Here is a 27903-nt window from a genome sequence, read left to right as displayed (position 1 = left end):
TAGGACATCAGTATCAGCCCAGAACTATAAATCAGTCTCTTAAATTAAGCTCTCGATTTAGTTATTAATCATTCACTAACCCTTTTTTATGACCTAAAACAAGTAAAAGCATGACTCTTGACCCTGAGATATTTACAACTATATATGAGATATACATCTGAAGTGACTCAATCAAGATTCCAACTGAAAAGTGCCTTGGAGTATTATAAAGACTTCAGTGGTGAGAGACTATGCTCCCAACATCAAAATATCTTAGAATGAATATATTTAGTTCATAAACCAGCCTATTGTCCACCACTTGTAATAGTCAGCTAGAGTTCCTTCATTTTTAAATACAAAAGGGAATGTGAAGATCATCTAGGTCATGCCCTTCATTTTATGGGATGAGGAAACAGCAGGCTCCAGAGGTTAAGTGATTTGCCCAGGGTCATCCAGATTGATGTGAGTGGCAGATGCAGCACCAAGATATCCACTCATCTCCTGACCCTCCCCCCGCCCCCCATACAGGACCTGTTCCACCAGTCTGCTTTGCCCCTTGTCCTGAGCAGGAGGTCATATCCAGGAAATAGCATATAGTCTAGGACTCAAAGAGGCCTGTAAGAGTCTTAGTCAAATCTTACCCTTTGCCATCTTTGTCTGTTCGAGTATTCATAAAAATGAGATTTTCAAGGCTTTTGGCTCTGTAAACACAAAGAAATTCAAATAAAAGACTACCTACTGAAACAAAATTATGTGGTATCTTAAGAGGTCAGATACAATAAACATTTTTCATGAACTGCTCATTTACTCTTATTGAATGGAAGAGTAGAAATCCTTCTAGGCAATTATGTCTGAGCTAAATGTACAATACTGAGAGCACTACTCCATCTGTTAGTACATTTCCATGCCAGAGGATACAACTCCCTTCCAGTGAATGTCTGAAAAGATAAAGCAAGCAATCTGGAAGATCATATTTTCAGGTTAGGGACAGATGCACTTACCTTTTCTCTGTTTGCTCTGCCCTAGGATTTGCTCTGAAGAGACCATCAAGACCTTGATTTCTTTAAATGTATTGAATAAAAAACCTCATTAGTGTTAACAACACATACTTAACTCTATAGAAACAGAGACCAGTTTATATTTCTATACATAGACAGGAAATAGAAACTGGGTGGGTAAGATGAGCCCTAATTCTTGAAATTGCTATATTCCAAATAGATATTTTCATAGACTCAAAATTTAAATTTCAGTGGACCTCAGAGAAAATAAGACAAAAGATATGAACTGGGGATTCACAAGCAGCCAATAGGTCCTCGATGTGTTGCTTGGATTCAGTATTTAGTTTTTAGTGTGAGCCAATGCTTACAAAGATGGCTATGACATCTTTGGCTTGAAAACCTGGATGGCTATGACATCTATGGCTTGAAAACCTGGATTTTCAAGATATCCTGAAAATATTCTCTAATATGGGGTTCAAATTCTCACATTGCACCCGTTAGCAGCTGAGAAACAGCCAGACACTTTGGACAGGGCACTCCTCTGTGTTCCATACAGTCGGGCCCTTCCCACTATTGGAGTCTGGGATCCTTGATCTAATACCCACTCTCTTCATAGATGAAGAAACCGAAAAGCAGCAATTTAAATGAGCTGTTGATAGTCAATCATAAGATCACTACTGTCAGAACAGGGTATGAAAACCACACCTCTTGAAGCTCAGATCAATTGGTTCATTTGACATTTGTGTTATTTCTCTGTCTCTCTGGCTCCTACCCATGTAACATGTTAGTAGGCAAAGTAGCAGAGAGATAGCAAGAACTGCACACACTTCCAACCCAAACCTCAATTGTTATAATTTTTAAAGTGTGCAATTATAAATGATTCAAAATTAAGGAGATAAGGTTGACTAAGATGATAAGTGGCTTTTGTAAAGTGTAGAATTGAAAGCATTCAGTGACCAAACTAAACTCTGTCCACATATGAATACGTTAATATTTCGAAAAGAGAACTGTGATTATTTATATCACTGCCTTACTAAATAGAGTATGAAAATAAAAAACACTTTAATATTAGTATCTTTAGATTGTAATAACCATTCATAGTAGTGGTGAAATGATGATGATTCCTGCAAGCTTTTTCTTCAAGATTTGTAGGCTACTTTTAACTCACCCAGGATGTGGATCCTCATGCTCAAATACCAAAAAGACATGAGAAGTCATGATATACAATTCAATAATAAAGCAAAAAAATGGATGTTTTTAAGTCTTACCTATTCAAACTTTTCTTCATTTTTATGAGGTTATCCAATTCTTCACTTTTGGAAGAAAAAAACAACAAACAAAAACCTCACATCAGTAAAACCTGCCCAGTCAAAGGGCAGGTCCATCTTAAGTCTGAAATACCACAAAAATCTCATATATCCTTCAAGGTTCTCTTCAAATGCCTCTTCCTCAAAACAATTCCCAGTCTTCCAACAGAATAGAGTCCTCTATGTTTTCAGAAACTTTGCTGCATTTTGTTTTCACTTCCTTTCTAGCACTTACACTACTATATTTTGTAATGTAGCAACTTGTCTCATGTTAATGTCCCTGCTCCTACATCTCTTTCTTTCTCTCTCACACACATACATACATACCACTTAAAATTTTGCACTATGTTTTACATTGGATCCTCTTCAGTCTTTAATTCTGTATCCTTTATACAGTAAATATTTAATACAGGTTTTTAATTGAATCAACAAATATAGGTCCACTGACTAATTAGAGATTCTATCTTTACATAATGTACCTGCACAAAGTAGCTATTGAAAAACACCTGTTCATCAGTAAGTCAGCACTTTCTTAAATTGTGATCTTCCCTCATTTGAAGTCCACTAAATTTGTTATCTTGTTTCTGTATTTGAGAACTACAACTTTCTGGCTGCTTCTTGAGGAGCAACCTGTTTAAGCTAAACCCTGGGTTCCAGAACATCCGTTAGGGTCACCTGAGTTCAGGTCTCTCCCTCAAGAAGGCAGCCTCAGTGGGTTTCTGGTTTCTGTTTGCTCCTCGCAGCGTATTCTCTCTCTTCCATATTTCTGTCCATCCCTTTGCCCCCATTTCTCTTGCCCTCCTGGTCCAGTTTTTAGATCACAAATCATGGTTTTCCCTTCTTCCTGCTCTAGAATCACACATTTCCCACACTTTCTCAATGTTCCTTTTTTTTCTGAGTCATCACTGGTACTGACCAGGAAGCCATGAGGCCAAGTAACTCAGGAGTTACATATTCAGAGTCCCAGGTCAGGGATACATGGAGCCTAACCCAGGATTTACCAATTATGAATTGATGACTCTGGGTGAATTACCTAAACTCTTCCTGCTTCAATTTTTCCACCTGTCCAACAAGAATACTAATTGTACCCACCTGAGAAAAGAATCAATAAGCTAATGAATGAGTATATAGTGTGAAGCATATCTGGCAAGTCAAAAACTCTCAATAATTTTGGCCATTATAGTAACAGTTCCCAGTCTACTAAATTTTTCATTTAATAAATGCTTGCTATATTTATTTTTTAAACTGCTTTTAGAGACATCAAGAGTTTGGCTCAGGCTAGAGAGGTATAGTTGCTGAGCCATTTATGTGCTTTGAAGATGCCTGGCACAATTCCCCGCCAAAATAGCTGCTGGGGCAATCCGCTTAGAGACCCCAAAACACGTAAAATTAACAGCCATCATATAGGTGAATCCTTTCAAGTAATGTTACATATTCAGTGGTAGGATTGAAGAAAGGTTAATACTGAAATATGAAAGTTGCTGACCCTGACAAAAAAATTAACATATCACCTAGTCCCCTGACACAATGCCCCACTATTGTTAGTTGCTTGAAATTCCACCTCCTAGCTCTGAGAGTATGAATCTGTCCATGTCTCCAAGGAAAAGAGCAAACCTAAGAGTCCTGTAAAATTGTAGTCCCAGAATTTCTGACTAGTATGAATTACAATGATGTAATTATCAGGATTTGGGGTTTCTCATGTTTTTACAAACAGATTGGCATAAATCATGAGAAGACACTCTGTGATAAATTAAATAAAATGGAGACAATGTTCTGAATAAAGAATATGGACTTTTAAAATGACCTTACATTGATGAAATCTTTGGATATTAAATTTCACCATTGCAGGTGCAATAAATTAAATGTTCTTAATCAGATAGGAGTGACAGTTCACAAAGGAATATCACCAAGAACAGTTAGGTGAATAAAGCTATTTCCAGTCCCTACAGATAGTCCACAGTAATGATAGTTGGGTATGTTGATCCAATAGACATTGCCCCTGGCCGCTGACAGAGCAGTAACTTTTCCCTGTGGAGAACACATCCCACTCCCATTGTGGAATTTGTGTACTATGCCTACAGAGAGGGAACAGGACTAACTGTAGTCCTCATTGTTTTTGTTGGATTTGTGCCAAACCACAATTTCCCTTCAGCATCATTCACCCATCTCTCCTTCAAACACCACTCTCACTCACCAAAAAACTATTCAATCCCTTTTAAAAACAAAATACTACCTCAAAAAAAAGTAAAAAAGTAAAATTAGAGATCTAGACACTTAGATAAAAGAAGTGGAAATGAAACATCCAGGATACTTTCTGGAGTTCCTGTCTGGATTCAGAGCTCCGATCAGTTTCATTTTCACGGAAGGGCTATGTGTTAATTCTGTTTCTTCTCTTCACTTCTTTTGACTGAGACTGCAATCCTTAATCTTGCTTAGCATTGCTGAAGTCCATGAGCAAGAAGAATTTTTGCAGGAATGGGATTTAAACTATGGAATGTTTATACTCCAGGTTTCCTGCTGTTCACTATTCTTTACCACAATCTATTATATGAGCACCTACTTTACACAAAGCATTATGTCAGACTCTGCAAATGACTTATGGTCAATAGGACAAAATATTTCCCCTAAGAGATTAAATAAATGATAGAGAAGATAAGATATTTACATAGATTCCATGAAATAACAACAAATACGATTAGCTGTTATAACACATAAATAGTGGGACTCTGATAGCTTAGTGAAACAGAAGTCACATCTCACTGAATCATTCTGGGAAGACTTCACAGAAGAGGTGATATCTGATCTAGATCTTGAAAAATGAGTAGGACTTGAATGAATGGATATGGTGGCCTTGAGGTTAGGAAAGGCTGCCACATGGGTGGAATGGCATAAACAAAGGCACAATGTCTGGAGACTGTAGAAAGTAGTTTAATTTGGTATTCCATGTAGGGTAAATGTAAGGGTGAAGTCAGAAATAACTCTTGAATGTTAGGTTGGAGCCAAGTTAACAAAGGTTAGATGTAACTGAACAGGCAATGGGGAGCCAGTAAAGTAATTGTTCAACAGAATTTTAGGAAGAAAGTTCTGGCACTAATGGGGTAGTAATGGTTTAGGGGAGAGGAGACTGAGGGAATATAAGTAAATCTGCATAGCTACTCTAAAAACCTATGATGGAGTTGATGAGGGTTTGCACTGGGGTGAGGCCATGTGGGCAAGTGGAGAATTTAACAAATTTAATGCATATATGCCTGATACTACATTGAAGGGGAAGACATGGAAGAATTAAGAATGATTCCAGAAAGGTGAGGTTGGCTGAAGGAAAGAACAGAAAGAAGTTTGGAAAAAGTGCATTTGGGAAGGAAGGTAAATATGGCCTAGGACATTCTAAATGAGGATTCTAGGAAGACAGGTAAGATCTGAGCTAGTAGCATAAATACAGGACAAAGACTTGGAATAAGGTAAAAACCACAGACAACTGAGGTGATGGAGATGAGAGTATAATCATCAAAAGACATAGCTGAGGAAGAAGAGTAACCCCGTATCCATGAGTGAGATCAATGTCAGTCTCACCCACTTTTCAGGGACATTTATCTAGAGAAACTGATTCTTTCTTCTTTTAAATTATATATAGTAAACAGGGATTTTGTTTATATTTGGAACTTTTAAAGGCACTGGTTAAGCTTTTTTGAAATAGAAAGAAAGGAAAAATACAAGCTCAAAAGCTCTGAGCTCTTACCCCTTGTTAGTTTTCTGAAGTGAAGTGGCCACTTTAACGATATTCTCGAGATCCTGAGTCCTTCAAAGGATGAAAAATAAATGCAAGTCAATGATAGTAGAGCTATCCTTGAAGCAGCTAGAAAATCCCACATTTTCAGTAAAGAAAACAATAGTCTGTGTGTTCAGGAATTATTGAGTTTAACTGCATGATGAAATAGTTCTCATATCACCGTGCGCACACACATACATACACACACACACACACACACACACACACACACACATCAGTCATTTAACTGGGCATTGGCTCTGCCATCTAGTGTTCACTGAAATAACTACAGTTTCTCCTAAACACATTGGCTTCTCCCAAGTTCTGTACTTAAGAAAGGATATGGAAAAGAAAGTAGAGCTAACTACACAAGTAAACACAGCTGTGTGTTCAGAGGTGTTTCTAGTATACTAGAGTCAACGAGCATTAAGCAACATGTCCAGATGATTAATTCATCCCTCACATGCAGTGAAAATATCTGCCTTCTTAGACTTCCAAAGCAAAAGAACGTACATTTTAAACTATGGGGTAAGTGGAAACACCTGACACATACAGGGCTCAAATCCACACGAATTCCTCTAGATCATGCAAAGAAATAATTGGGAAAATCCTTATTGGTATTCCTGTAATTAAGACCTATGTTTCACAAACAATGTTTCATAGAAGGTTAAGAGGGTTACATGGAAAAAGAATTTTGCAGTCAAGTCAATTTGGGAAATACAACCAACTTTTGGAGATTCAGAATGTATATAAGCACACTGAAGGTTCTGAGAAGTCCTGTGGTAGAGAACTCTATTTAATTGTGTCTCCCAAATGGGTTGGCCATTAAGCCCTTCTTTCACAGAATACACATTGACATCTTATAGCACATGGGACTCAGCTTCGGCAATGCTAAGATACAGTTGCACTTCAAGTAATTAAGTAAAAGGGAAACATGATTCTCCCCAAAGGTAAGGGTATCCATGTGATATATGTTTCAAACTGGGACTTTTCTGATGGTCAAGGGAGATAACAACAACAAAAAAACAAAAACAAAAAAAAAGTATGTAAGTTCTGCACTTTGAAAAATTGGTTGGTCATAATGGATAAGATGGTAAATTTAATGGTATGTTTTTTAACATAATAATTAGAAACTTGTTTATCATATTTATAAGCAATAGCATCATTTAAAACTGATATCAAAATAGTGGTTTCTTTAAAAAATAAAAAATAAAAATAGGATATAACCAAAATGCATAATATACCAGATGGGATGTGCAAGACAACAGGCATAAATCAGGACTATCATGGGGAAACCTGACCCAAAGATCAATACAATTTGTGAGGCTTTTCCTGATGATGTGGATAGAACTGGATATGGCCTTATTATACAGCTAATTCTAGCAAAGTTTTTGTAGAGCAAGTTCAATCAAATGACTACATTTCCACCTATACATTTAAATATCAACACAACTATATCACAGTCCTTTGGACAAGTGCTGGGAATAAAAAGTATTTTCCTTTCTTAAGGTGTTTATTTTACTCTGCTATAACGGTCAGACAATGTTGGTTGTTTTCTTAATGTAAATCTTAGAAATCAAAGGAATAAAATTCTGTAGGTACACGAAAAAAAAAAAGTTTATTCCTCACTATATCGAAGCCAGCTGAAGAACTGATTTTGTCCCTTTTATTATTAATTGTCTGGCATTTTTAGGTATTCTAATTAGGCAAACTTTGTACTTTCTACAGTTACATAGATATAGAGATCATTGTACCTTATACTTTTTTCAGTGGATCTGTTGGTTTCTGTATGTACACCTGGTTTAGTTGGACAAATCTGCCTATATTTTCAAAGTTAAAGATAATATCTGTTAGGTAAGAAAACACTTTTGTTAAATATAAATTTTTAAGGAAACATTTATATTCAAAAAGATTACAGTGTGTTGAACCAAGAGCACCACTTAAGATAACAAACTTTACCTTAGCTCTTTCAGTTGGCTAGAACTCAACCATTTCTTATTTGAAAATATGAAGTCCAATATAATAATTTTGCAATTTAGCCTATGTTTTAATACATTTTTAATCACTAGATATGCCTAGAAATATCTTTCCTAAATGTGTTTACGTTCATTTTTATCTTAGTCTCCAATCATCATTTTCATACATATTTCTTAAGAATCTTTTTTGTTATCAGGCATCAAAGGAATGGTTTTTTCCTAAATATGTTACCCCCATTTGAATATGATCAAGGGACATATTTGCTGAAATAAGTTCAGAAATTTTTTAAATTTCAATACACCCACCACATTGAAAATGACCACATTGAGTTGATAGAACAAGTTTATGGATATTAGATTCTGTCACAGTCTATGATCTGAGGTTTTTTTCTGTTATTTTCCTAAGTATCTGATTGACCTACTTATACATTCTTGCTTGTTCTCAAAAAACTATATTCAACTATTTTTGTTCCCCTGAGGACATGTGTTAATTACATAGGAAACACTTTCCTTTCATATTCTTTCATTAAAATCATCTTGCTGTGATTAAAGTAATCAGGATTTAAAACATGCAAGTTGTCCTAATTTTATTTTTAAGATCACTAGAAGAAAGAAATTAAAGTAGTAAAAATGGATTAGACCAATTACCGTGAAATTTAGTTTTTTTTTTTGAGTTTACACAAGCTCACTGCTCTAGGGTCACTGATTTTAGACTAGAATTTAGATAATACTAAAGCCAATTTATTTAAGGCCCTCTAAAAAATCCTATTCAAATTAATATTTAATTTCTCATTACTATAATAAGGAAAAATAATATAAGATGGAAAACTTAAAAAGTTATTTTAAGAGTTTAATTATAACCATTGCACAAATAAAAAGTTATAAATTTAGTTTATATTTTTCATTAATTCAATGAAGAAGTATTCTCCTGACTCATTAAAGGAAAAAAAATCTCCTCATCCTAAGGACAAAATTTCAAAGATCCTGTGAAGTTTCACTGAATAGAAATTCAGACTTCGGTTTTTAACTCAATAGGCTGAACACTTAATGCTACATAGCCCTGCTGCCCAGTCAGCATTTTCTAGCTGAAGTTACTCTCTTCCTGAAGAATAATTCTAGAATTTTCTTTCATGTTGTCAACAAAAATCATCATCAAAATGCAAAAATACAAAAGAATCAAAGGCAGGCAACCAAGTGGATCTAATGTGTTCAGTCTTCAATGATAAATCATTTTTTAAATCTCACAATAATGGAAATGTGCAATGTATGTCCCGAAAAACAGCTCAAGATTATTAAACAGTTTAGCAGAAACACATGGGAAAATTTTCAGAACTTTGAATTTGTTTCTAAGTATTAATTATAGAGTGTCAGAGATTAAAAATGGAAAAGCAAGTCTGTCTTTTTTTTCTTGATTTGGAGACAAGTTAATTAGAAGATTTTTTTAAATTATAATAGTTTCAAAATAAATTACAAATTCCTTAGCTAAAACAAGACTAAAGAGCTACCCAAAAGTATTTCTAATATAAGGGAGGATTTGAGTAGTAATACAGTTTTAAGAACATCTTTCATCAGAAAATGTAGCTTTTAGGAACGCCTGGGTGGCTCAGTCGTTGGGCATCTGCCTTTGGCTCAGAGAGTGTTCCCGGGTTCCAGGGATCAAATCCTGTATTGGGCTCCCTGCAAGGAGTCTGCTTTTTCCTTTGCCTATGTCTCTGCCTCTCTCTCTATGTCTCTCATGAATAAATAAATAAAAAATATATTAAAAAATATATAAAGAGAAAATGTATCTTTTAATGGGAAATTTAACTAGGAATAAATATAAACCAAATGCATATATATATGTAGTTTCTATCTAGATTATATATGTCAAATACTACATATGTATGCATATATATTTATATATTTATATACACAGAGACAGAAAGAAATAGATTACTTATATAATGCTTCCTTATACATAAATTAGAAGAAATGTGAGGATAAACACTTCCTGGACATGAATATTGTTCAGCTTCTATTTTGAAGGTATATTTCCATGAGACAGGAAATGGCCATAAGTATTCAAAGGCAAATATAAACATGCATTTGTATTGGCAATTAGAATTAGAAAAGCTTCACACATGCTTCTTCTGTGAATGTGTGCACAAAACATACCCATGCTTTGCATAAAACAGGTCATAATTCATTTGCTTTCATTTCTTTAACTTCCTCATTTGGGCAAAAGTTTCTGGAATGCCAGGTCTCACCTGTTCTCCCGTCTCAGCTGGTTAGGAGATGAAACAGGAGAACTGGGCTTTGGAGGTATTGGAGGGTGAACAGTTGGTTCCCTTTAAAACAGAAAACAGCAATTCATTTCACCATGGAAACATGGCAAATTTTAGCATCTATTAACTGAATGTACTTATGGCCTATATGGAAATAACTCATGCATCTTATACCACCACCCCCTATATGAGGTAGCTGAAGGGCCAGAATCCATACAGTACTAAACTTTAGAAGAGTCAAATATTTAAATTACGAATATTTTCAAAGTTTATTTAATCAGATTTTTGGAAACCTTATCCTCTTTCACTATAGCTTGAAATATAATGTGTCCTTTTCAAAGATTAATATTTTGCTTGACTAGCTCAAGCTGTGGCATTTTGGGTCAGCAGCGTATGAGCATAGTAAATGGTTCTTGAGCATTAACATATAATCTTCTTTAAGAAATGTGTCAACCATCTGGCTGCTATGGAAACAGTGAGGAAGGTTTTCAGTTTTACAGACCTCATGATAAAGTTGATTTGAAGCTCTTAACTAAATCTAACTTAAATATTGGCAGCACAGGCCAGTTTGCTTCTAGCAAAGCGTGTATATACTGTCAGCCTAAACTTTCCAACCGAGAGCCAAGGCAGCCTCTGAGCCAGTGTGATTTGATAACCTAGGAACTGCAGATAGGCAATTATGTACATATTTTGGATAGAGTCAGCACCTAACTTATACCAGGGGCTGTCACCCCTCTTCCCTCACCACTACTACAGTAGCTCCCTATTAAATTCAATACCTAGTAAAAGTACACATGTGATCTAGACTCCAGGTAACCTCTGGCTTTTGCAGCATGGCTAGGTGACATGTAGGCCCTGGAATCCAGTTGTCTGAACTGACGGCTGTGTGATAATGGGTTAACCTGATTCCATCTCTTCATCTGTAATGACCTTTCTCTAGGATTGCTGGGGTATTTTCAGGTATTTTCAGAATTAGATCATGCTTTTATTTAACAAACATTTATTGGTAGCTTTCTATGTACAAAGTGTTCTACAAAGTGGATAATCTCCCTGTTCTCAAAAGGCTTTCAATGCACAAATCAATGTATGACAGATAAAATAAAACAGAGTAAGAGAATAGAGAGGGATGGTGCAGGAACACTATTATATAAAATGAGAGGGTCTCTTTGAGAGGTGAAATTTGAGCCAAGACTCGAAAGAAATGATAAAATGAGCCATGAGAGTATTGGAGGAAAAACATGTAAAGATGGGCATCATCAGTTTAGAGATGACATTTGACACTTGAAACTGGGTGAGATCGCCAGGGACTCAGTACAGATAGAGATACAAGAGGGCTAAGGGTTAAGTCCTGCAGTATTTAGATGTCAAGAATATGAGAAGGAAACAGCAAAAGAATCCAAGGAGAAATGGTCAAGGAGAAAAGAAGAGAAATATGAGGGCTTAGCTCCCTGGAAGTCAAGTAAGGGAAGTCTTAAGAAAGGAGGAACTGAGGAGGACACTTGACAGGATGAGCACTGGGTGTTTTTCTGTATGTTGGTAAATTGAACACCAATAAAAATTAATTTAAAAAAAAAAAAGAAAGGAGGAACTGGCCATGCCAAATGCTATGGACAGATCAAATAAAACAAGGATTGAGAAGTTTCCATGGTCTGGGCAAGATAATGCTCATTGGTAACATCGGTAAGTGCAGTTTTGATAGAGCAGTGGTGAACAAAACATTATAGAAATGGATTTGGGAGACAAAGGGAGATAGAGGTGTTCTGCAGTGAAGAGGAAGGAGAAAAATAGATTTCTGAAGGTCAGTCGGTCAAGGAAGACTACTAGAGTATGCACACATGGTGATGGGAATGACCCAGTGAAGGGCCTCACTTTGACGGTGCAGGAGAGTGAGCAGAAAAAAAGAGACTTGAGAAGTAAGGGAACTTCAGACACAGGTGGGATGATTGGTTGGTCATAGATGGAAACACAGAGAGCTCTCTCATTTAATCCTTACTGTGATCCCAGAGATAAATGTCATTCTTCTCCCCACCTTACAAACAAGAAGACTGAGGCTCAGAAAGTGAAGATAAATATCCCATAATGATACAGCTGGAAAGTGGCAGAAGGAGGAATCTAAACAAGGAAATCTGGCTCCATAAGCCTTCTCCATGTTTTGATAGGAATCCTTGGGCAGCACCAATGGCTCAGTTGAGGTTCGTGGTCATGAAATTAAAATAAAGCTAACTACCATTGTTTTCTCTTGCTACATTCAGCTGCTTAGGGAGCAGAAGCAGACAACACAGAGAGTTGGTTCTAAGTTTATAATTCAGCCAAGTAAGTGTAACAAAGAGAATGATGGCAAAGGAAAGGAAGGTGGGATGTGAGGAAGTGATTATAAGAAGGGATTATGGATCTAAGATGGACGTGGAGGGAACAGGATATGAGGGGAGAAGGAATGTGAAAAATCAATGGGTTAGTGGGGGCAAGGCTGAGAAACTTCTGGAATCAGAGGACTGGAGAGAGTGGGCTGAATGGAATAGATAGAAAGTAGTAGGAGAATGGGAAAACTGAATTTTGAAATTTGTATGGTTACTTACAAGGGCAAGATCTATGAGAGGCTAAGGTAGGGAAAAGGATAAGATCAATGGTGAGAAGATAAAGAAAGTGAGAAGTCAGGGTGGGGAAGGATTCTCCATATGGGTTTGGAAATCACCACACATTATGGTAGGAGATATGTGTGAGACAGACAATGAGCCTGGTGTCAGAGTCTTCAAAGAGTGCAAGTGAGTGACTCCAAGACCTTCAGATAACTGCAATGAGGAGAAGAAGCTCATTATGCCATGATTTCAAGGAAGATGGGGGAGTTTTAGGGAGGAGAAAGGTAAAATTGATAAGTAGTAGCAATGAGGAGAAAACAGAACCTCTCCTCTTCTTCGGGACCCTGTGGAAGCAGAGTCTTCTGGAGGATCCCAGCAGAGGTGAATGCTATTTTGTCAGAGATGAGACTGCAGAATTGCCAGTTTTGAGAGTAATAGATGACACATCCAGGGAGGTACTGTAGAAGGTTTGAGTGGTTAAGCTACTGTTAGGTTGGGTCAGGCTCAGTGATGGACAGAGCTCTCTGTAAGGCTAGTCTAGGTGACAAGAAATGGTCAGACCAGGCTTCTCCTGAGGGATCCATGGCCATAGGGATGGAGAACAGGATGCAATTAGTTCTAAATCTTTCTCAGCAGAGTGTGGTACTGATTGTCTGGGTGATGGGCAGTGGAGCAGCCAAGCATGGAGCATGGTGGGTCTCCTGACTCTTGTGTGGACGGTGGCACTGAAGCCAAGAGAAGAGCCTGCCGAGCATTCAAGCTCTGTCTGGCTCCAGTAAGTGCTTGATATATGTCTAGTGTCATGGCTGTTGTTACCCAACATGAACCCAATACTGTAGCTGTGCCAAAACACTGGCACTCCTAACCACCTCCACCACCATATTCTCTCTGCTCCCTGGCTTGCCTGCTTCTCCCTTTCCCCTGGACACTTCTTCTTTGCCCTTCAGACTTGGCGTGGGCATTACTATCTCTGGTGGTACCCAAAGCTGTGATAGATATATCCCTATGTCTCTCCTTAGCCACCCTTTTAATGGCTCTATGACACTGATCTGGATTAAACATAATTTTCTGTCCCCATACTGGGCCAAAAGCGCCTAGGATAGTTATATCTCAACTACTAGGACTGTGTATAATTTGGGTGCCCAATAAAAATGTGTTGAAAGAAGGAGTGATTGGCTGGATTTCTATTTGGTGAGAAAGGAAATAAATACTGAAAAGGGGCTTGAAACTTCTGAAATCTGTTCAAATTTGGCCAACCCGTTGAACTTCACTGTTAATTCCCCTACCGAATACCTAGTAGGTGCCAGGAGCTCATATGAGTTCTGTTGTTACATCATATGCCTGATTTACAGTTTACATAAAACAATTTAACATAAAAATAGTCTCCCCATTCTGGTTTAGTGTTAGATTTTACAATTGGATATTGTTTATTGTTTATTTGAATATCATCATCTCTCTCAAAAAAATATCCCTGTGTTGGGAATCATGGGATATCACAAGTGATAATGTATCTTTTGTGTATCAGGGAAGATTAGCTGATTATATGCTTTTCTTCCAGAGGTAGAGCAAAGGGTAAGAAGATGGTCAGTGCTGGATAAAAATCTGCACAAAACTGAATATCTGAGAACAGATGGAAGAAAAGTAACAAGATGGAAAGGAGGATTACAAAAAGGGGAAATATGATGGTGCCACACTTTACTTATGCCAGAATCACATTGATTGAAAAGCTATGTATATTCCATGTCTGATGGCTTAGCCCTCAAAGAGGTGGGTAAATACTGACTGGGTATATCTGGGAAACAGATATGGGTAGAGAAGTAGACCTGGGTACCCCGTATACAGTGTGGATATGGTTTGGAGATGAAAGAAAGAAAAAGTGAGTGTGCAGTTGTGAAGACCAAGTGAAGCAGAGGAGCATATTTATTTCTGAGGGTGCTGCATTTAGCCCCCCACTGGGCTGGGGCTAGTCAATGCCACATTGACTTCAATTCATCTCAAAGGAGCTTTCATTTGCATCTCCGCAATGACAGCCACAGATGACAGAACCCAAGCCCTTAGGGGCAATGAGAGAAGTCATTCATGCCATGCCAAGAGCTTGATGTGATGCCAAGTAGGGGGATTAAAATGCAAGAGCGAAGCAGGAAGCTGTGGCCTGGAATGTTTTGAAGAGAAGGGAACAAGAGACACGCATGTGGAATGATCCTGTTTGAATACTGCTTTGAGATGCAATGTTTAAGCTTGGATAAAGTTGACCTCTGGCTGTACACTCTGTCTTTCCCTTAAGCCCACATGACCTTTGCAGGATTGATGTCACCACATTAGTGGCTATGATTGTAAAATAAATAAATAAATAAATAAATAAATAAATAAATAAATAAATAAATAAATAAATAACTTTCTTCCAGGAATAAAAAGACAGCTTTCACAAGAAATAGGAAAACTTGGAGATAATAGCCCAAAGGCCAGAGCTAATAGAAATAACATTGTGAAGTGGCTTATATTACTTCATTTTCACATGTTGCTACAAAGATCACTTCTTTTGGTATGGCTTTTTTGCACAATATGCCTGGCTCTGTGACTTCTGTTTGACTGCCTTTGTGAAGAGCATTTCATTACTGCAGCACACACTTAGGTCGAAACAAGAATAATTGACTCTAATATTGAACTATGAGTTTTGTTTTCACTTTCCCATCATGTTTTGCCTGTTTCTCACACACAGAATTTTTAATAACAATGACAAAGGAGATGGAATTTGTATTTTTTTTTTGAGTTTCAGTACCAGGCTGACTTCACCAAGCTCTCACAAACTTATTTTGGTCCATCCAAACATCCTTCTCATGGAGTTTTTTTTTCCCCCAATGAATCAAAAAGGTTATTTTCCCTGCATCATGGTGCTGGTAGCTCAGCCAGGGTTTCAACTTAGTTTTTCTGATGTTGAATCTCATATGTTTTTCTCTATAATATACTGCATCAAACCAATACCCTTCCAGGTATTCCCAGTGAAAATCTAATAATGACAGGTTGTTCTGCATTGCTTCCTTGCCCAAGGACAGCATCATTACATTAGCTCAATGAGCATTTATGCCACAAATGCCCCAGGTATAATGTTAGGACACATAACACATAATACACATAATAATATTATGTGATACACATAATAATGTAGATCAAAATTGGGCATTCGAAAACTAGAAAAGGTGTAGTCTCTACTTTCAAAGATCTCATTGAAAGCAAGGCATATGTTCAAAAGAATGATTACTATAATGAAGTCTCACTTTCTAGTGGCCAGAGGCCATTTCAATAAACCATAACAAGCAACAGAGTGTGCACTGGACTCAAATTCCAGAGCCCTAGGTTCTAGACTAGCTTTGCCACTAACTAAATTTGACCCTAGAAAGAGGGCTGATTCTCTGAACCTCTGCTTCTTTATCAATACAAGGAGAAGACTGGTCTAGATCTGTGGCTGTAAAACCATTACATGATTGAGGGAAGGCAGCATGATTACAAGGCATCTTCAATTCCACAGAGCCCCGAGCATCTGCTGTAAACCAAGCACCTTGAACATTTATATACTGCACTTTCCAAATGTATGTAGGTGCAATTGTGGTTAATAAAATTTAAATTAGCAAAAAAAAAAAATTTAAATTAGCATAATTCATGTCAGCTTTATAAGAAAATATGTCAATATTTTCTGGTCAATAGACACAAAGGTGACACAAAACTTTAAGTATTGCTGAATTCATAGCATCTTTAAATCCTTAGATATTTACTCAAAGACTAATAAAAAACAGTCCAATTATTATCAGGTGAAGTTGTAAAAATTTTTAGCATTAAAAAAGGAGTCCACTCAAAATGGATCATAGACCTATATATAAAACATACCAGCATAAAACTTATAGAAGAAAAATCTCTGGGATCCCTGGGTGGCGCAGCAGTTTGGCGCCTGCCTTTGGCCCAGGGCACGATCCTGGAGACCCAGGATCGAATCCCACGTTGGGCTCCCGGTGCATGGAGCCTGCTTCTCCCTCTGCCTGTGTCTCTGCCTCTCTCTCTCTGTGACTATCATAAATAAAAATTAAAAAAAAAAAAAGAAAAATCTCTGTGACCATGCATTAGGGAGAAGGTTCTCAGATGTGACACCAATAGTACAATTCACTAAAAAAAATAAATAATTTGATAAGTTGGACTTCATTAAATTAAAAACTTTTTCTCTGCAAAATACACTGTTAAGAGAATGAAAACAGAAGCCACACTGGCAGAAAAATATTTGCAAATCACATATCTGACAAAGGACATGTAAGCAGTATGTAATTTGTTAATCAGTCAACTGTAAGTAAACAAACAACCAATTCAAAAAATGGGCCAATGATTTGAACAGATACATCACCAAAGAAGATGCACAGATGACAAGGAAGCATATGAGAAGATGCTTGACATCATTAGTCTCTAGGGAAATATAAGTTAAAAAAAGAATGAGCTACACTACACATCTATTAGAATGCCTAAAATAATTGTTTTAAAAGCTGACAATACTAAATGATGTTAAGGATGTAGAATAACTTGAACTCTCATGCATTGCTGGTGGGGTGCAAAATAGTACAGCCTCTTTAAAAACTGGCAGTTTCTTATAAAGTTAAACATATGCTTGCCATATGACCTAGCAATCCCACTTGTAGGCATTTATTCAAGAGAAGTGATCACACCAAGAAACAGGCATGCCCTCAATCCTGTATGTCAAATTTAAAGCCCACAAAAACAACCCAAATTCCCCTCACCAGGTAAATGGCTAAAAAATCTCTGTGGCTCCATATAATAGAATATTACTCAGCAATGAAAAGGAATAAGCTACTGATGCACACAACAGTGTGGATGAATCCCACATGCATTATGCTAAGTGAAGAAAGCCAGATTCAAAAGGCTGTATATACTGTGTGATTCCATGTAGCTAATATTCCATATATTCCTGACAGAGGAAGAAGAACGATCAGAAGACAAAGAAGTGACCCCAAGTATGCTGACACTCTTAAGTAAAATGTGGGCCTTTGCACCCCCCCCCCCCCACTTTTCCCACTGCCCTTCTTCTAGGCTCTTGGAAACCTAGTTCCTATGTCACTGTATGTTCTGGTCACCCACGCTACACCATACCCGGGATGCCCTGTCTTCTTGCTCCAAAGCCATCCTTATTCATGAAATTCAAGCCACCATCCCTTAGCATGTCCTAATTCTGCCCAGTTCTTGCAGAAAAACAAACAAACATGGTTTAGGTAATTGACACTAAGATTTGGATGACCAGATGACCCTTTTAACCTCTCAGAATTTTCATGCTTTTAGCTGAGGTGAGATTTATAATCTCTAGTTGATAGACCTTCAAACAATACTACAAAAGTGTAAAATAATTTAAAAAAGAAATCAAACCATTTGATTTTTATGATTGGGGCACAGGGAGTTGTCAAAGGGCAGGGCATTCACCCCTAGGTATCCTGATTCTCACAGCGTCTTCCTCACCCCTGCTTCTGAACCTGAAGATACCCCACTTCATCATACTTCTGGGGGCTCCCTCAGTAGCAGTAGAGGCAACAGGGGCTCCAAGGGAGCAAGGCTGGTGGAATCTAGAGTGGGGGTAAGCACAGATGTCTTTGTTGGTTGTTATTTGAATGTGTTTAAGTTACTTAAAACTAGTGTTATGAAATCAGAAACTGTCCATGTTGACCTCATAGGACTGAAAAAGCAACTAACTCTATGCTGAAGGTTAAACCCTTCACTGACATATTTTGAATTAGTTTTCTCCTCACTCTAAGCAAACAATGCTATATAAAAACAATGACCTTATTTCAGGGTAACATTTTAATTATTTTGAATATCTAGAATGGGTACTTCTTTCTTTCTTCTTTTTTTTTTAGAGAGACAGAGCAAGAGAGAGAGAGAGAGAGAGCATTCAAATGTACATGTGAGCGGGAGGGGAAGAGGCAGAGAGAGAGAGAGAGAGAATCCTAAGCAGGATTCACACCCAGCCAGAGCCAAGGTGGGGCTTGGTCTCACGACCCTGAGATCATGACCTGAACCAAAATCAAGAGTCAGACACTCAACCGACTGAGCCATCTAAGAACCCCTATAATGGATATTTCTAGGCATTCAGATAAAATTTTAAAATCACTGTACTTGGATATTTTACTAAGAGTCTTAGAATCTTAAGTTTTACAAAACAGATTCTAGTCAATATAAAGATTTTGGTTGAGATAAAAATAAAACATATTGATTTAATTTACCATGACAACAAACTGCAGAGTGTTTGGTACCAATAGAGTTAAAAATGTAGCAGTATAATTAGAAAGGTTACATTTTACCATTTATAGTTACAGACAGAAAAATATAACCAGAGAAAAGTTGCCATGGCAACTCACATCTCAATCAGAATTTTCTTTCCTCCTTCAACTCTACCAATCAGCTAACTGAACGTGAAAACCACTGAAGAGGAAGAGATTGAAACAAATATGGATGAGAAATTATAAAATTACATAGCAAGCATTTAACTCTATAGCAATTTCCTACAGAAATTTCTTAGGTATGTTTCCACTATTTTAATTTTATCAGAAGTATGTATTTTCTTCTCTGTCTTTGAAAATGATTCCAGAAAAAAAACACATTAGTGTTTTGGTAGTGGTGGTGGTGGTAGTGGCTTCATTGCTGGTCTTGTATCACCATAATGGGTAACATTGTAAACATTCATATTGTCTGTTAAGCAACTACCTTAATTCAGCTTCAGTGAGTTTAATTGAGCGCCACATGCCATTTAACCATCGAATCTCTAAGTCACCTAAATACATAGTTAGAAACACTTGAATGTGTCATAAACAGAGTATATTTACTCCAAAATCAGAAGCAACTTCAACATCAACTTCCTAGAAATGCTGTGTCCACATTTCATTGTGATGTGACTAAATATTTCTCAGGAATGATGCCTGTTATCCATGCCTTGGCTCAGGCTTGGCAAATGTCATCACTCTTTTGAAGGACTCACAAATGAGGAAAAGTTTAAGAACTTGAAAACCAAAGACATACACTAGTGATATTTTGTGACTATTGCAACTTTGTGTTTATTATACCCTCAATGACTCACTCTCATTTGGGGCCAGTTTTCATGTTTAGCACTCGTGACTCAAACTAACTCCCTGATATACCTTGACTTTCTTGAAACTGGGACTAGGTCTTATACATTTCTATATTCCTGGCTTCTAGCAAAGAGCTTTCCTAGCACATAGTCAGAGCTCAGTAATTGTTTTGGAAAGAAACAGACAGACACAGAGGAAGTGGGGAGGGAGGGAGCTATATAAACAGTCATCATAGCTTAAGCACATAGAAAAAAGCCTAACTACAAAAATAAATATAATAATGGGTTGAAGGAATTCCCTATCTTGTAGTTATTAAGAAATGTTATAATTCATTTATCAATATGTACTTATTAACAAATTACTATGGATAAGGTCATATGGATAATTCAAAAAATTATAAGATGATGCCATCTAGTTAATGAATATACCATGAAAATAAGTAATGTTCTAAGGTAATGGACGATTAATTGCCAAGTGAGGATTGTCGACAATAAGTTTTTTAAGTTCAGATGACAAAAACAACCTCGGGCTAAGAAAGCTGTATGGTGGAAGTAAGATTCATACCAGATCTTGAAGAATGGGCTCATTTTGGATGTAGAATGTATCTACTTACTCTGCTTCCCCAATACCTACCACATATCACACTTCACCTTTACCATGCATTGAACTAGTTGCAGTTTAATTTTCTGGCTCCTCCTTCATCACTTAATGTGCAGACACACATCAAGGTTCAACTTTCATGCTCTTTTTCATTTAATATTTTCTCCATAAGTAACTTCATTTCTGAAGATATACACTTAAAATCTCTGGGATCATTCCCAAACCTGCATCTGTGGCACCACCTCTTACCTGAGTACTCCCCCATTTCCCACTGTCTGGTGATTACCTCCACAAATATATATTTGCAGTATCACAGACTCCACCTGCCCAAAACATTGCACAACCTCTTAAAACCAATTGTGTATTCCCCATTCTGCTCCTGTTTCTTCCTATACTGATTGGTGGCATCACTAGGCTTAAAATGACCCTGGACTTGAAAATCTAGGATTATTTATTTCCTTTCTTCCCCGCAAATGCCACACCTCTTTCAGGACCTCTTCCTTAAATCCCTTTGTTAGAAGCTCTCCCTACCATGTCAGAGTTCCCAGAGAATGTTGATGCTTTTCTCATGATCCCATCACTGATTTTTGTGCTATGATTTTTTTTTTCTGCATCCATACTGTCCAACTTTGGAACTTTGGAAGCCATAAAAGACCCCAAATCACTGCTCTCGGTCAGAGTTCTTCACCCAGAAACTGCCTGCCATGCTGCTGAGTGGCATCACCTAGATATAAAAATCCCCTCTGTGAGTCTCCCTTTTCTTCAGGAGTTCTCTTGCCCTCTTGCCCTTCTGGGTGGTGGCTTCCATGTAGTTGTTTTTGGAGAGTCTTATTGAAAGGAGTGACTCTCTCCCCAGGCAAACCTATCAAAGCACCATCCAAATATGGCTCACAGTGTGCAACTACCTCCCCCACCAGGGCACCAGCAGTCATATCTTTTTTTTCTTGAATGGCACCCAAATCCTTCACTCACTACAATGACTACTGAATAAGAAAAAGGAGATAGAGAGGTCAATGAGATTTTTTGATACTTTAAGTGTGGGTGACTGAATGTTTACATTATTGTGACATAAGAAAATAGTGCCTCCCAAAGAATGTATCACCATGTTTGGTTATGGGGATGAGATTTTCTGAGAAGAGCCTCTCACAGCAAAAAGAGAACTAAACTGCCTGTATAAATAATTAATAGAAATTTGAGGGGTGGAGGGATGAAGGGAGAGGAGGAGATAGGGAGAGAAAAAAGAAAGATGGAAGAAATAAGGAGTGAGGAGCTGCTGGATAAAATAGCAACAAAATCAGGCCTATAGAGAAATGTCAGCCAAGAAGAAATAACCAATAATAGGTGTGGCCAAAGAACTAACAAACAGGAATTTCTAATATTACATTTGACATTTTTTGGTCTGAGCTTCTACAATGTATTGTTAGCACTTTCATCACCCCACATCTTTATTAAAATCTTATGCACAAATGGACAAATCAGGGGAGGAAAGCTGCCATATCTTATACCTGAGTGAGTATGACGCAGAAAAAACAGAACAGACTTGACTCAGAAGTAATATTTTGAAGACAAACCAGATGAAAACTTGGCCACAAGAATGTAAGTGCCCCCAAATGGGGGAGAAGACAGGATTCTAAGCAGAGAGGACCTTATATACCTTATATGGTCCATGGAAGGTGGGATAGGATGCATTTAAAACAGGTTATGTGACTGGAACAGACAGCAACGGGAAGTTGTGAGGGATGGGAGCCAGGAAAGGGCAGGCAGGCAGTACTAAGGATTGGGTCTTTATTCTAAGAAAAATGAAAAGTCATATTTTTATTTAGGAGGAGGATATATTCCATTATCCTTTTATAAATATCACTAGGGCAGCAGTGTAGAGAAGAGATTAGGGGAGTGGGTATCAGGGTAGATGAAGAGAGAATACCTAGGTAGCTACTACTACAGTCCAGAAAAGATATGATGGTAGAAATGGAGGGAAGCATATGGATTCAATAGGCATTTTGTAGATAACTTGATAGGATTTACTAAATGGATTGGATATTGGTGATTAAGGAAAGAAAAGTACAAAAAATAACTTCAAGTTTCAAGTGTCAGTGGGCTGAGCACGGTATCACTAATTGAGATAGAGCACCAAGTTAGTGTGGAAAATTATGAATTTCATTTTGAACAAGTTATGTTTGCAAGGTTTCTGAGAAATTTAAGGGAAGATGTTGAATAGGCAGTTAGCTAGCCAAAATCAGTCAGAGAAGAGGTGCGGAGTAGATATAAATGGAGTCAAGAGCACAAATGCACAAATGTGGCCATTGAAGCCCTGGGCATGGATAATTTGTGGAGAAGCAGAATGTAGAATAAGAGGGAAGGAACTTTGAGGCTTTAGGAGCATCAACAATTAATGGCTAGTATAGGATGATGATGTGGCAAAGGAGACTGAGAAAGAATCGTTAGAGGAAAGAAACCCAAGAGTATGTTTGGGTCAGGGGAGGGTTGGGGGTTGAGGAGCTTCTCAAAAGACAAGGAGAGAGATTTCCTAAAGGCATGAATAGCCAGTGATGCCTTTTGAAAGGTCAAGTAGTCATAGGGACTGAAATGTCAATAAGAATTTATCAGCAAAGTCATGTGTGACCTTGAGGAGAGCTATTTCTATGAACTAATGGTAGTGGGAACCAGAAAATAAAGATGGCAAGTATCATCAACTTTTCTGAAAACTTTGGTTGCAATGGAGAGATAAGATGCCAGTCTAATGGATTTGTGTAATTAGGCTATTAATTTTTTTTTTTTTAAGTAGGCTCCATGTCCAGCAGGGAGCCCAAGGTGGTGTTTGAACTCAGGACCATGAGATAAAGACCCAAGCTGAGATCAAGAGTGAGATGCTTAATCAACTGAGCCACCCAGGTGCCCCTAGGCTATTCTTTTTTTTTTTTTTTTTTTTTTTTTTTTTTTTTGAGAAAAAGAGAAAGCATGCCTGTGGGGAGGAGGAGGGCAAAGGGAGAGGGAGAGAGAGAATCTTAAGCACACTGGGTGTGGAGCCTACATAGGGCTGGATTGTTCCACCCTGAGATCATGACCTGAGCTGAAATCAAGAGTCTGACACTTAACTGAGTGAGCCATCCAGGGCCCCCTAGGCTATTACTTTTCAAGAAGCTATTTTTTTAAGATGAAAGGGGTTTGAACATGGAAATGTGGGGAAATCAGTGAAGCAGGGGTTTGATCACAGAGGTAACAGGAGAGACAGCTGACTGTAACAAGGAACAGCAATTATAAAAGGTAAAATCTTGACTCGGGCTTAATTAAAATGAAAAGAAATTATAGGTTCCAGGGAATTTGATAAGGTTTCAGAACAAATAACCTTGTTGTCTAGGTTGGTCATTCAAAATACTATGCTGGTTGTTTCTCTTCTCAGCAAGAAAAGGAAGAGAAGGTCAGAGAATATTTCTATCCCAATGACCAAGGAGCTGCCTTAGAAACCAGCTAGAAAAGGTTTTATTTAAGTTTCAAGCTTTACATGCTATATCTTGTTACCATAAACCACAGCTTCTCTCTTTAATCTTGTTAAGAAAAAAAAAAAAGCAAGAGGCTTTCAAAGATATTTAACTCTTAACTCCAAAGTTCTGTTTGATCACCCAGATCTTATCTCTCATTGTAAGACTAATGTATACCATACATAAAAGGATATCTATTTTAAGAAATTGCTTTTTTTCTTTAGCTGTTATATATGGTTATTTTAGAAAATTAAATTTTATCATTTAATCTCTAGTTCAACTCACCAACCTTATATTAACTGTGTATAGAATTACCTGTAGGTATAGCTATAGTTGTAGGTATAGAAAGAGATATAGATGTAAATATAGTCCTATATAGTCATAGGGATAGATATACGTATATATATAAGTATAGATAAAGCTCTGATAGCATGAGTCCTTCTGCTGGTTAAAAAAAAAGCTTGAGATGCTTTGTAAGGCAGCTTATATATACCTGTAATAGATTTTAATCCAAACACAATGCCAAAGCAAATTTTTAATTCAAACACACCTAAGTTTGATTTTCCCATATTCTATAAGTCAAGAAAGGAACAACTGAGGGACGGGGTGATCCATGGTGTCAAACCACGGAGACGACCACGGAGATGTCAAGGGGGAGAAAAGTTGAATAAAAGGACTCACTCCAACAATGGCTGGGAAGTCTGATGGTCTTTTTGAACGTGCTGCACAGACAGGGGTGTGTGAGAGAAAATTAAAACTCTGGGAAAGATTAGGTGATGGGAGAAATGAAGGTTCACAAGATGAAGAACAGGATGGAGAGTGAGAGTGTCAGTATTAAGGGGAAATTCTCTTGCAGGAGTCAGGAGCAAGGGAAAGGAGAGGAGACCAGTGTATAAGTGAGGGATGGGGAAATATACTTAGGATTGGGCTATTAGCTAGTATTAAAAATCATAGTCCCCCATTTTTATATTTTTTTGACCTATTTTCATTTTCTTTGCATTCTTCTGAGGACAAAGATCTCTTTTTGAAGCCTTTGCTTCCTTTTATCATTTAATAATTGCTTCTATTTTTCAGCTTCCGCTAAAAAAGGCTCTTTTTTCAGCCCTAGTAATGCACTGGCATTAAAGGTGAGAAACAGAAGCTGTACTCTGAGCTCTTCCAAAGAAAAGCACTTTAGAAATCAAAGACTGGTATATTGTTATTATTCCCTTTTTCCCCTGAAAGCTTGGCATGACATTAGCTCTGATCCTCAAAGAACAGTCTTTCAGTTTAGCCATTATATTAATAATCTGTGCCTCTAAAAAAGGAAAGGATATCTAAATTGATCAACCTAGTCCAATAATTTTCTCTTTCCTTTAGTTCTGCTATGGATCTGATCTAGGATCCAGAAATAGGAGCATTGTGACTCATTTTATCTTCAATGTAAAATTACAACCAGCAATGAATAAATCGTAAGGGCATATAGCCAAGCACTACCAATTCTGTGCAAACAGAGGTCCACAAGTTTAATGGGCATTGAAAGCATGAAATATTAACTCATGAATAACCCTTCTGTATTTTTATAGTCATATAACCAGTTGCTTATTGTAATGATAATTTTACATTAATATTGGAATAATAAATAGAAGATGAACATAAAATTTTAGAAATAAGTAATAAATATTTTTAAGTTCCAATTATCTATCAAGACAAAATTGGATGGATCTTAAAATACTCAGGAAACAATAGTTTCCTAGAAAAACCCCTAGCTAATATTTTCCCCACTTAGGTAGCTCCATAAAAGGTGTTATTCATAGAGACATATCTAAACACTGACTGAGGGGAAAGAAGGTTTTAAACTAGAAACATAATCCATACTTGGCAGTTCATATAATTGGAAGTCACCTATAAATGAGATTCAAAAAGAAAATATTTTAACAGAAGGTGGATGTAATTCCAAGTTGTGATTGTTCAACGTGTTTAATAATTATACATGTATAAATAATATGTATTTATGTGTAATATGTATATATGTGTATACATATATAGATATATATACAGATGCAACATGTATAGAAAGAGCTCTTTGTGTCTATTGATGAACTAAATTTATTTACAACCTACAGAGCCAGCCTAAATTATAATAAAGGATATTTATTTCTAAATATTTCTGTTATTTGGAAATAAAAGAGACATTAAAAGCCTACACAACATATGACAATTTTAGGAAATAAAACAACCTAATACTAAACAAGCACATTGTTTAATAACTCTTTTTTCCAATTGTTGAATTGGGAAAATAAATCCTATTGGAACATGGAAATATTCAGTGAAGATATTCTGGGAGTTGAAGATATAAAAATAATTTTGGATACCCTAAAGCAAAACCAAATCAGAAACTTATTTTTCTTTGTGTGTTAGAGATGGCATAGATTATAGGAGTTCTGCACATATGTCTGCTGCTTTGAAGATCAGAGTGTAGGCTCCATGTTTTCTTCACTGATACATCCCAGGATCTTAGAACAATATCTGGCACACAATAATCACATATTAAATTAAATGGTTGTTGACATTCCTAGCACAGATTTTGTAGAACAAAGTGCCATCCACATGGTCTATAATCTTAGTTATAATAATTGATCTCAACAAAAAAATAAAAGTAGAAAACACCCATCCATCCCTTAAAGTTTACAAAAAACTTGCAACTCATATCCTTATCCAGTCATTTGGGTTCATCACTGCCTGGAAGGGGTGGTGTTTCAGGAGCCCACTTTTGAGTCATGCCTGGTGCTTGATTCCATTCTCTCCTCAGTCACTTGTGGGTTGAATTGTACGCCTCCCAAAATTCACATGTTGAAGCCCTAACCTGCCTCAGATGTGACCTTCCTTGGAAATAGGGTCATTGCAGATGTAATTAGATATGTGAGGACAAGGTCATAGTGGAGTTGGATAGACTGCATATCCAATACGACTAGTGTCCTCTTAAGAAGGGGAAGTGTGGGACACAGACATGCACTCAGGGAGAATACCTTGTAAAGATGAAGGGAGAGATCTGGATGATGCTTATACCGACTCAGGAATGCCAAAGGGTGACTGGAAACCACCAGAAACCAGGAGAGAGCATGGAACAGATTCTCCCTCCCAGCCTGCAGAGGGAACCAACAATGCCAACACCTTGATCTTGGACTTCCAGCCTTTGGAGCTGTGAGAAACATTTTTATTAAGCCACCCAGTTTGTGGGACTTTGTTATGGCAGCTCTTAGCAAACTAATACAGCTAAGTATTCCTCGCACCTTGTAAGATTTCCTACCAGAGGCACTGATAGCCTGACCTCATTCCCACTGAGCTCTGTCTTGTTCAGCTCTCAGAATTCACAAGATCTCCTCTGATTTATTCCAAAGCCTCCACAATTATATATGGTCAATATCTGACGCATTCTTCCATTAAGTTACATAGCAATTACATCAGCCACCTTTCCCTTACCTTCTGTTTGCTCCCGTGCTTGGGGTGGCACTGTAACCAGGAGGAGGTGGTGGAAACCAGGACTGTCTGTTAAGAAACAACATCAGTTATAAACGTGGTGCTTAAAAGACCTTATGCCACCCACATGTCTATCAGGAAAAGCTGAAAATAATTTGACAGTTAAAAGGCATTGAGACGACTTTTCAGTAAGCCCTGGGAATAAAATGAAAGCTTTCTTAAACTCAGTTGGAAGTAACTATACTGCAATCCAGGCTCTCTGCAGCCCAAGTAAGCTCCTTTCCCTGTTTTCTTGACACCAACATGTGGGTGTTTCTTTCAAAAGAAATATGAAGAGAATCTAGAAATTAATATTTGTTAAATCTAGCTAGTGGGTACATGGGTGTTTAT

General features: G+C 37.3%; 1 protein-coding gene across 33 annotated transcripts in view; it reads right to left on the bottom strand.

The window, feature by feature from the left end:
* SCEL (sciellin) overlaps positions 1-27903 on the bottom strand; it is a 294897-nt gene that overhangs the window by 47292 nt on the left and 219702 nt on the right. For 27 of the 33 annotated variants that reach the window (XM_072760824.1, XM_072760813.1, XM_072760822.1 and 24 more), the window contains 7 exons: positions 27517-27582; positions 10273-10353; positions 7805-7870; positions 6021-6080; positions 2246-2290; positions 981-1040; positions 621-680 (listed from right to left, as the gene is read on the bottom strand). In XM_072760824.1, the coding sequence (XP_072616925.1) occupies positions 621-680; positions 981-1040; positions 2246-2290; positions 6021-6080; positions 7805-7870; positions 10273-10353; positions 27517-27582 (438 nt within the window). The remainder of the gene's footprint in view (positions 1-620; positions 681-980; positions 1041-2245; positions 2291-6020; positions 6081-7804; positions 7871-10272; positions 10354-27516; positions 27583-27903) is intronic. The other 6 variants (XM_072760832.1, XM_072760827.1, XM_072760829.1 and 3 more) reach the window with 2 other exon arrangements.

The sequence above is a fragment of the Vulpes vulpes genome, chromosome 6 (assembly GCF_048418805.1).
Source record: "Vulpes vulpes isolate BD-2025 chromosome 6, VulVul3, whole genome shotgun sequence".
NCBI classification, from domain to species: domain Eukaryota; kingdom Metazoa; phylum Chordata; class Mammalia; order Carnivora; family Canidae; genus Vulpes; species Vulpes vulpes.
Note: the sequence above shows the minus strand (reverse complement) of the source record. Positions and strands in the feature narration are given on the sequence as shown.